Source organism: Limulus polyphemus, unplaced genomic scaffold (genome assembly GCF_000517525.1).
Source record: "Limulus polyphemus unplaced genomic scaffold, Limulus_polyphemus-2.1.2 Scaffold141, whole genome shotgun sequence".
Lineage (NCBI taxonomy): Eukaryota > Metazoa > Arthropoda > Merostomata > Xiphosura > Limulidae > Limulus > Limulus polyphemus.
The window spans coordinates 254,489-265,650 of record NW_013665751.1 but is presented as its reverse complement, the minus strand read 5'-3'; the positions used below and the strand labels follow the sequence as shown (position 1 = coordinate 265,650).

General features: G+C 34.3%; 1 protein-coding gene across 1 annotated transcript in view; it reads left to right on the top strand.

Annotated features, from left to right (window-relative positions):
• LOC106474718 (coiled-coil domain-containing protein 94-like) overlaps positions 1 to 11,162 on the top strand; it is a 27,658-nt gene that overhangs the window by 12,570 nt on the left and 3,926 nt on the right. The window contains exons 5-6 of the mRNA XM_013935412.2: positions 6,212 to 6,393; positions 8,604 to 8,733. Coding sequence (XP_013790866.1) covers positions 6,212 to 6,393; positions 8,604 to 8,733 — 312 coding nt within the window. The remainder of the gene's footprint in view (positions 1 to 6,211; positions 6,394 to 8,603; positions 8,734 to 11,162) is intronic.

Here is an 11,162-nt window from a genome sequence, read left to right as displayed (position 1 = left end):
TACATTAACTATAATATTTTATCTAAAAGAACACGAAACTTCAATGATAATTACAGTGTACAAACACAATCAATGAAAAAAAGAACCTTATTATCATAAAATTACATAGCACATGGAAGTGCATCAGCACAAATGTTATCAACCCCCTTTGACATGGATTATCATCAAACCATATTCTCAAAGTGATGAACTGCAAGTTAATAGCCTTATATTTTGTTTTCTTTCTCTTTTTCTTTCTTTCTTTCTCTTTTTCTCTCTCTCTCTCTTTCTGTCTGTCTTTTTCTTTCTCTTTTCTTTCTCTCTCTTTCTGTCTTTGTCTTTCTTCTTTTCTGTCTGTCTTTTTCTTTCTCTTTCTTTCTTTTTCTTTCTCTCTTTTTCTGTCTTTCTTTTCTCTTTAATTAGATATCCCATAGTGGGTAACAATAATAAGACCATGTCCTCAGGATGGAACTTGTGTTCTTCAAAAGCTGGGATAGGTTTCAAAGGAGCAACAGGAATTTTCTGGTTAGATTTTCCAACTACCTGACAGGTATGACAAGTTTTGCAAAACTGAGAAACATCTTGGACAATTTTTGGGCAAAAGAAATTTTTCATAATTTTGTCACATGTCTTGTTGACACCTAAATGACCTCCCATGGGGAGTTCATGGGCAACTTTCAATAGTTTAGAATGATATGCTTTTGGGAGTGCATATTTAAATAGTGAAGAAATTTGTAAATCTTTTTCTTGTTCAGTGATCAGTTTACTTTTAGTAAATGGAATCTCACCAAGTGAATCAGACCCCTCATGTCCATTGTTGTTCCTCACTGAGGAATCATCAGTAGGACAATTATCCACAAGATCCTTGTCGGATCCAAAAAATGTCTGAGACAAATCTATAATATCATCCTCTGAATCCATGTTTATCATTTATTTTTGGCTTAATTTCTTAGTCTGAGCTCAAGTCACAGCACACGAGGGAAACACAACTGGATGAAACAGTGATCGTCTCATTAACCATTTTAGGTTCAACAACAACTTTTCCCTCCAGCCAAATCATTTCCCAACAACATGATACACCCTTAATTGGCAGAGTAGGTCTTACTCCAACTACAACTGGCCCCGAAACTAGGTCTGATGCTAAATAAATGTTATAAAGAGGAACATTAACAAAGCTACCCTCAATACCCTGAGCAATAACAGACTCACCAGTGGCAGAACTCGAATCTAAAGGCAATATACTTTCTAACAACAATAATTGAGTCGCCCCAGTATCACGTAGAATACATATGGGTATGGGATTGCTAGTGTCATTTATCAAAGACACAGAACCAACAGACACAAAAGGTCTAAATTCCTTCCTGATTACATCAAACTTTATAACACTGGCCATATCAACAACATTGGGTGATCTGGTGAAACTAAGTCCATATGTGGACACAAACACACTGGGTATTGCCTCCTTTTCTTTCTTCTTTTTCAAACCCCAACAATTGGACATAACATGACCAGATTTTCTACAAAAATGGCAGACAGGTCTTGATTGTTTTAAAGAAGTTTTATCCTGACTGTCAAAAGATTTCGAACTAGAGGAGCTGGATTTTTTAGAAGATTCCTCAGCTTTAGTGGATTGAACAGATAGAGGTTTTGTTGAGATGGTAGGAATTTCTTCTTCTGCAAAGTGGTCTTATGTGTTAAAGTGTAGTCGTTGGAAAAAGCGGCTAATTCCTGTAGTTTTTCAACTTTCTTTTCATCCAAGTAAGTTTTGAGGTTGTCATGTGCACAACATTTAAATTCCTCAATTAGACATAATTGTCTTAGTTTGTTGAAACTGTTGCCAATATGCTTAGAATTGCACCATCGATCAAAATAATCGTCTTTTTCGTGGGCAAATTCCATATAAGTTTGATTATCTTGTTTATGATAACCTAGAAATTTTTGGCAATAAGCCTCTGGTACTAACTCGTATACTTTGAGAATAGCTGCTTTAACCTTATCATAATTTGTACAATCTTATAAAGAGAGAGTGGCATAAGCTTCTTGTGCTTTACCAGTTAAGACACTTTGTAATAATGACCATTTTTCGGTGGGACATTCCATGGTTTGGGCAACCATCTCAAATTGTTGGAAGTATTTATCAACTTCACTTTCATTATGGTGGTACTTTAACATATCAATTAAGTTCAAAGTTGTCATTTTGCCTTGGTCGATCGGTGTTGAGTCTAATTTCCATTTCTTTCAGCCTAATTTCTTTTTCGGCCTCGAGACATTTGTTTTCTCTTTCAGCTTCAATACAAGCTTATTCTTTCTCGGCTGCAGTTCAAGCTTGTCCTTTCTCGGCTTCAATACGAGCTTGTTCGAACTCGAGTTATTTGTGTTTTAGCTGGATCTCTAATTTATCCTTATCACTCAACCCCAATTGGCTAGTAGGGACACTAGAGTATTCCTCTAATGCTTCCTCAGGCAACAAATCATCATTGATTAGTATTTCGATAATATGCTTTTTTAATTCATTTTTTCTCATTGATCTTTTAATTCTAGTTCTAAAACTTTGGCAATTTCAAGCAATTCATTTTTGTTATATTTTTCTAGTTGTTCAAGGGAGGGTGATACAAGAAAATCTTGATAATCAGACATGTTCAAATCTTGTTGGCACTGATAAATATAAATTCAATTGTGATTTAAAGTTTAATTTTTATCGAATTTTGTCTCTGATTCAGATCCTGAACAAGCCCCAAATTTATTGTCTTATGTATTAGAATTTCAAATAGTCCGAAACTGTATTTAAACATTTATGTATATAGATATTTTGTTGATTCCTACTCTCGAGAATTTTCTACAACTTTGGAGAATAGGCAGGAGTTTTGAAATACATATCTAACACTACAAGCTATGCAATGTTTTAAATATAAACTTAATCTAAACAACGTTCATATTAAAATAAATACATAACAAATTTGTTACAAGAGTGTCACTTGCCCCTCTCTGGGCTACTGTTCCCATCTCTTCATTTTTCCCTTAAATCCTGGGGACTGACATCCCCTCATTGTACTTTTTCTCTGAACCACTTTTGATGATTCCCTAGTTTCAGATGAAGGAGTTTCTTCTTTTTGATAGATTGTTATGCCTTTTGTCATATTCCAGTAGCCCTGTCATCACATTTGTCTGTCACTGTGTGGTATACCAGTTTCAGGATCTACCATTTGGCATGGCCTTTGTTCCTTATGTCTTCAGCCAGGTCACGGGGGTTTTTGTTTACCTTAACCACAGTCTCGGTCTTCATTTCCATTCCTTTTTGGATGTTTGGTCACTTTTCACTTCCATTTGGTAGACCTCTTCTACAACTATATTCCTTCTCCTCCAAGAGGCTGTTCATCTGGGATGACTGGTCTTATTTTGGTGGCTGTTGACTTTGACTCTATATTCAATCCTTCTTGAAGTTCTTTACTCTTTACACATCATTCAGGCTCTTCCTTCTTCATTTTGTCTATGAGTAATGGAGTGTCTGATCACCTCAGCTCTTTTGGTCTCCAATCCCACAACTGGCTACTCTGGCTGTGGATGCCCTCAGCCTTTATTGATATCTTCTTTTCTGTATGTGTTCCCTGCTATCTGCCCTCTCCCACATGTCTTAGTGATGATCTTTGACACTTCTTGTCAAGTCCTGTTGGCAGCACCTTATTGACCAGCTCTTTTTGGTTTTCTCTTCTTCACTGACTAGCATTTTAGGCACCCTTTTTTTCTTCCATCATCAAGGAACCTCTTGCTCCAAGTTTCAACATTACACTTTCATCAAAGAGTGTCATCCTTTCCTCTTTGTGCATGGGATTGTCTGTTCCTTCTTCAATTGGCAATTTTTCATTTTGCATTGTCCTTCTTTTGTACTGCTCATTTCATCCTTTAATTGTCTCTGTTCCCTGATGCAAGTGGCATTTTTACCAACACTGGTTCATCAGACACAATCTGTCTCCAGGCTGTCTAACCAGAAGTTGTCAATCTATACCATGGTGGGATGTTGGTTGGCCTTGTCAGCCACTTTCGCCTTTGTTTCTTTCCATGTCCTTATACCTTGTTCTGGTCCTTCCCTTCTTTCTTCCTTTTCCTCATCTGGCTCATTTTCCTGATTAGGACCTTGTGGCTCTTTACAATCTCACCCAGACCCAATTTGAACCCTTGACTACTTGTTCCTATTTTCTCCTTTCCCGGAAAGCCTCTTTCCTTTGCTTTCTGGCTTGATCATCACTATTCCAATATTTATGCCTCTTGTATTCTGTTCCAAAAATCTTACTCCCATTTGTGCCCTTAGTCATTCTTTCCTTCCCTACACATGATCAGTTTTGGAGGGTAACAGGTCCTTTTCTCCCATTTTTCTTCCATCGTTTTCATCTTTGTTTCATATTTTGTGCCCCTTTCGAGTGATCTTGTATTGCTCAACATACATGGCTCCCTTTTAGAATGCTAGCAATTACCTATTCTTGCTCTGTGACCTTTAGTCTACAACTCTTGCCAATTGTGTTCAGCACTTCATCCAGGTCATTTGCTCTTTCCTAGAGGATGATACTTTTAGACATTAGTATGCCATCTTATTATGTTTATCTCGTTACTCACTCTGGCCTCACTCCTTTGGTAACCATAGGATGAGATATTACAATTAGGAAGGTGGACAACATCCAACACCTTCTTCATCATCTGGCAGTTTCATCTCATCTAGACTTTTCCCTCCTGTCGCCATTCGTCATTCTACTCACCAATTTTATCAAGGTAAGTACCTTATTTATTTTTTCACTCACTTTTAATAATAGTCTCATTTCAACTTTGGAGCCCACTCAGTAACTGGTGTTGCCTCACAGGGTATGCTCACCTACTTCCCCAAATCTGCATTGAGTCAGGGGTAATGGAAGGTGCTAAGCCCATTTGCCTTGGTTCCTGTGTGTGCTCACTGTGGAGATAGGGTTTTCTTAACATCACAGTAGTAGTATACATATATATATGTATATATCTTTATGTCCATTCCAGAATGTACCTTTCATGGACTATCATGGAAAAAGCCAGCACCCATGGAATGTGCTTGCTAGCTTTTCAAAATAGGTTTTGTGGTAACCCACTTTATTTTCTCCAATAAAAGACCTTTGTGGTGGTTAGGTTCGATCATGTCCAAGCACCCCTTTGGAGTCTCCACAATGCAAGTCCCCCCCATACACACACACTGTCTTTGAGTGGAGACACCTGCCATTCCTAGTTCCTAGCTGCTTTGGTGTTGATTTGGAGAGTTCCTCTCCAAAGAAAGGCCAAGTCAAGGGAGCACAGTGCAGTGGGAAGTTGGGCAGAGGTACCTATGTCAGCATAGTGCAAATCACCACCTATTATATTATATACCAATTTCTTGATGGTTTTGACCAGCTAGATGGGACAAAGTGTTTTCCTCAGGAAGTAGGAAGGAACCTTTGTCCTTGTTCCTGTATGTATGATTAGTAAATTGTACAACAGAACACATACTAAACTGTACAGTCTGATTACTGTCCTAGCCACTCGATACCTCATGTCAATCCAGCTTGTTAGTATGCAGAAATTTAGTTGCTCATGTATTTTTTCTGCACATTCCTGTGTCACATTGGCTCATTTTTACCTTCCACCCTGATAAAGAGTATACCCTACCTGAGAAGGATGCAGTGTTCTATGAGTGTTGCCCCTCTAGTAAGCTCCCACTATTGGGTGGAGCTTTCCCATTCTAACACTTTCCCTGAGGGGAACTCATTCTAGCTACTGTTTACAGAGAGGTAATTGGATCGTTTCGAAACTTAACATTTCTCTTACCTGAAAATGTTTTTTCTATAGATACTTACCTCTCTTCACACCTTTCCTCCCTTTCTCTCCAATATCAGTGTGCCTTATTATTTTCTCCTCTTCAAATGAATTTAATTTCAAGTACAAGTGCTTGTGGAGACCTACTGTGCATGAAGAATATGTGTCTCTCTCCTGTTGGTGGAGGGCAATTGCCATATGATGATTACATCATGCGTTAGTGCAGTTCATATTAAAACATGATTTAGGTGGGAGATAGTTCATGGCTAATTGCATGCACAAAATCTCAATGGCAGTTGTAGGAGAAATAAGTATCTATCAGAAATACATTTTCAGGTAAGGAAAATGTTAACTTTTCATTCTCCTTAAAGAGATTGTACTTATTTACTAAACAATACAAGTTCAATATCAAACTTTTATTCTGTAACAGTTGCTTGAAAAAAGAACAAAAGCATCAAAGCAAGAAATGGAAGTGATTGAGGCTCTGGAAGAACTAAAGGACTTAAATAAAAGACAAGCTAATGTAAATTTTGAAAAGCTACTTATGCAGAATGCCTTACAAGAAGAAGAGATTTTGCAAAAACAAGAGGATGAAGATGAAGAGTTCATTAGGTAAAGTGCATATAATACAAGTGGAATTAAAATGAGACTAACTTGATGAGCTAAGAGAACTATTAGTCTTAACATTCCATATCTTTATGTAGATTTGGTAAACAATAAAGTTGAGTTGCTGTTTTAAGTTGATATGCATTTAGCTTTAGTTGACATCTGACTTTTGAAAATTTGTATAAGCATTCTTCTCCAAGGAAACTAAAGGATTTCTTTTTCACACTTTCATATCATATGAACAGAAATTTCATCATGTATTTCTATTAATTTTCAATGATGATTATGATGTTTTTGGCTTATTTATACTATTATGAGAGAGTTGTCTTTTGGAGATCACAGATTTCATTCCATTGTACTTTCACAAGGTTTTGTGCTTGACCAGCATTCTAAACAGTCTTTTTCTGTATGTTGAAAGTCAGTATAAATGTTAGAACTTGTAACCATGTAATTGTTACATATGTTTTGTTATAAAAGGAAACTAAAAACCTCAGAAATGGACATTTGTCTGTTCCTCTGCTTTATTGGCATAACTAACTGTATTTTAGTTGACCTTGTCTCTACGTTTTGTGAAGTTACTCATTATTGTAATGAATCTTAAAGCTTTTTTTGTTTATGTAATTAGTGTTGGTGATAGTTCTCTCAAAAAGCTATGCAATTTCTATGATCATAATATCCAGGAAAATTTAGTTTTCCAAGATTCACAGAGTATTTTTTCCAACAAGATTAAGTTTGATGAATTAAATTTGTAGTTCACATTCTCTCTCTGCCAACATTGTTTTTGCTGATTGGCTGTAATGATATTTCAGACTTTTTATTTAGGAGAATAATTATGTAAAACACTTAAAATTTGCTATTACTGTAGCCTTTCCTAAGGAGTGCTAGTGCCACCATCAAATACACCTGATATACAAAATATTATAAATAAATCCAGCAGTATCACAATACACATTAGGTTTTAAGAGAGAAACATTACATTAACACTTTCATTGTTAACAATGTGTTAACACATCAATCAGCAAAGGAGCTACAACTCTGTGTGAGTGTACAGATAAACAGTCCCTTAGTGCTATACAGTGATTGTGTGTGTTGCCCTCTTGTGAATGACAGAAAAAATGTTTACACTAAAGTTTCAAGTCATGTGATCTGAGATTTCTGGATGGTATGTTTTGGTTACCATTATAGCTACAAGAAGGCAGAACTGTACAAAGGTTTTAGTCTAAGTGAAACTGCAAGTATTCTACAAGAATCTGATTCAGAATCATTTGAGAAGGATGATACAGAAAAGGATAATAATTATGAACCTAATGATTCTGAGTCTGATGACGAAAGAGGCCTGGAATATACAGACCAGGTAAATGTTCCAGCTGATTCATCCATAGCTGACAGTGACACTGCAAAACCAGTATCAGTTGATGGATGGCAGACTGTCTAAGTTACATGTTCTTGTCCAGCTGATACTTTTTATACTGCATAGCCTCAAGTGGTTGCAGGTTTATTGCCAGAGGCTGTTCCAGTTGACATTTTTAAACTGTTTCTGATGGAGGATGTTGTGAATATGATGGTTGCTAAAATGAATAGTTTTGTTGAACAGTGCTTGAAACTGACTGCCTCTTACACAAGTAAACAATGCAAGTCATTGTACATTATTGGCTTGGTGCATTGGTTAAAATTTCTGCAGTGGCAAATCTGTTAAACAATGCATTTTCAGTATAGTTGAAACAATTTTTCATCTCTTGCATAACCAATTATAGGAAAAAATCATTAACTGAGATATTATTTTAATTTGTTTTTAAAGTCTAAGAACAGATGGAAAATATAATTTATTAATTGCATATGCCATATAAGTAAATATAATTACTGCATGCAGAAAATTTTTTTTTCATCATTTCATCGGTGTCATTTAGGGTTCTATATTGATATTCTCTTATCTAGAACTAGATTACAGTAAAAATGTATGAAGAGATTTTGTTGTATTATGCTTTTTTATTTTATGTAATCATCATTAATCTTTCTATAACTTCTTGCAACTGCTTGATAAAACTAGAAAAATTATATAACTATAAGTAGATAAAAGTCTTTGTACTTAAGAATTGACTTTAGTCCCTTCACTAGCCTAATTATGTAAAACAGTTATATGCTTAGTATTCAGTTTCATCAACTGCTAGTCATTAAATTACAGAAGTTTTGACTTTTCAAATGTTATTTTTGTGTAGATCTGTCTTTGGTAAGGAAGGTAACAAAACCATAAAAAGGCTCCCAGATCCAGATAGTGGCGAGGAGGAGGAAGAAGCAAAGATGAAAGAGACATTATCCAGTGAAAAGCCAACAGATATATTCATGCAGGTAATACTGTTTTATACCCCATACCTAATTGTTACTTTCATGTTTCATCTCATTGTCGAACTATTCACAGTCTATTCACAACAATTATAGATACTGATAGAAAGCTGGTTTTAGTGCACTGCTAATTGCTAAGTGTTATTTATTAAGCATTTCCTGTTGCATTTAAGATTGATCTGCAGTGTTTAATAATGACAATAATAAAATAAAAAATGTATGTAGATTTTAGCTTACTAGAAAACAAAATTATATATGAAATTTCAGAATGTTTTTCCATACTTGTAACAATGAAGAGAAAACATGCATATGCAGCTGCCATTTTTGTTGATAGCTGTATATTAAAGTGTACACATAAATGCAGTTCTCTAAATATAGAACTGCAAAACATAGATCATCTTGAATCTCTTTCATACCACACATGTTCACAACAAATCCTTGTTCGTCATAGACACTCATTAAAAAAAAAACAACTATAACTGGGTTCTCTGTCAGCTCCAATGTTTATTGATGGATCATTAATATGATAATGTTTTCTGAAAACTTCTAAATGTAAACAAATACTGGAGCAATTTTAAGTTAATTTTTTCATTCTGGTTTCAAAATGTACTTAATTCAAAAATCAGTTTGGGACATCCAACAATTTTACTTGGGAATAAAAATAAATAATCTATTTAACCCTTTAGATGCATAATTTTTTTCATTGATATCAACTCACAATGATTTTCACATAATTCAGGTTCAGACCCAGAATCATCATCAGTTTGCACAAGTTCAGTTGTCTCTTCAAGTGTGAAAACACTAGAATGATTTGGATCCATTTTCACATAAAAACTAAATTCTTAACTGGAAATATTACCGATATTTGCATTTCTAGCAGGAAACTCAAATCACATTATGTGGTTGCCATATGGTGACGGGTGCACTTATATGGTTAAATGTTAATAATTTCTAGTGGTTTAACCCAAGATTAATATGGAATTTGACAATTCTTGAACATTATAAATTGATGCTTGAAACATTTAGTTTCTGACACTATACAAAATTTAAATACTGTATGGTGGTTTTCTTCAGTTGAAAATTTCAAGCCAATTACACCTACAATGTATTTTCAAGCCAGTAATAAATAAATAGCAACACTGCCAGTCTTATTATGTAACAGTGATAAAATAAGTTGCAATTACAGATAATAAATACATATTCTAGGCAAATATTACTTTTTATTTACTCTAATATTTATATGAAATTTTAATATTTTGTTCTTATTCTGATCTCAAAATTAAATTAAAGATGCTGCATAAATTAAAAGGATCCCTAGGGCACAGGCTATAATATGGGATATAAAATATGTCTTGGGTTTTGTAGGTGACTGCAGAAGTAGTATCCTCATTGTGGTGGGGATACACAATCTACCAGTCTTAACCTCCGTTTGCCAGTTTCACATGAAGAAATTGTCAAAAGAAATACAAGTTAGGAGAACGAGATTTGGGTGCTCAAGCCCACAATGTACCACATCTGTATCACCCTTTATATATATATTAAAAAAAAAAGAATAGAAAAACTTGGTGGTAAGTAAGATAAACTTACCCCCTAAGGTTGGTATTTCAGCTCCCATTATAGTAGTAAAGTACTAATTTAACAGTACAGTGGATAAATTATACTAGTATAGAGTTATAAAAGCCCAACCAACTTATCTAAACTAACTAGTATAACTCCCAACCACCACCCGTTAAGCCTGCTGCAACTACCAATTTTCAGACTTTACACAAGTCTTTATACATCCATATAAAAGTAGTGCCAAGTTGTTTAAACGACCTTATTAAAAACTAAAAATACTTATCAGAAACATCCAGCACAAACTCCTTAATTTTTGCTTATTTATATTTATTTGATACACTTTTATATTTATCACAAAATATTTTAATAATTTTATTTGGAGTTTCTTTATTACATCCATTGAATATTAATTTTTGCCTCAATATTTCAACATTAATAAAGAAATATTGTAATTTATTACAAATTTTACAAAATGTGATTAATTGTGAAGTTATAATACTTATAATAGAAGAGTATGACACATTACAATTAAAAGAGTGTAAGCCATATACTGGAAAAGAAAAATATTTTCTTGTATCAAAAATGTTTAAATTGATATCATTATCAATTATTTTAATTTATAATTCTACCAGATAAATAGTGTCATCTATATTGTCTAAGTTAAAGCAAAAATTTCTGGGTTTATGCAAGTTTCAGTAAACCTATTCTCATAAAAATAAAGATATAAATTTGCAATACAAGTAGAATAGTTAGCTCCCGTTGGAACTCCTATTACTTCATTAAATACCTGGTTATTGAAAAAAAAACAATTATTATAAATGCAGAAACGTAATATATCTTTTATATTCTTGGAGCTAACTTTTCTTTCTTCCAGTTTT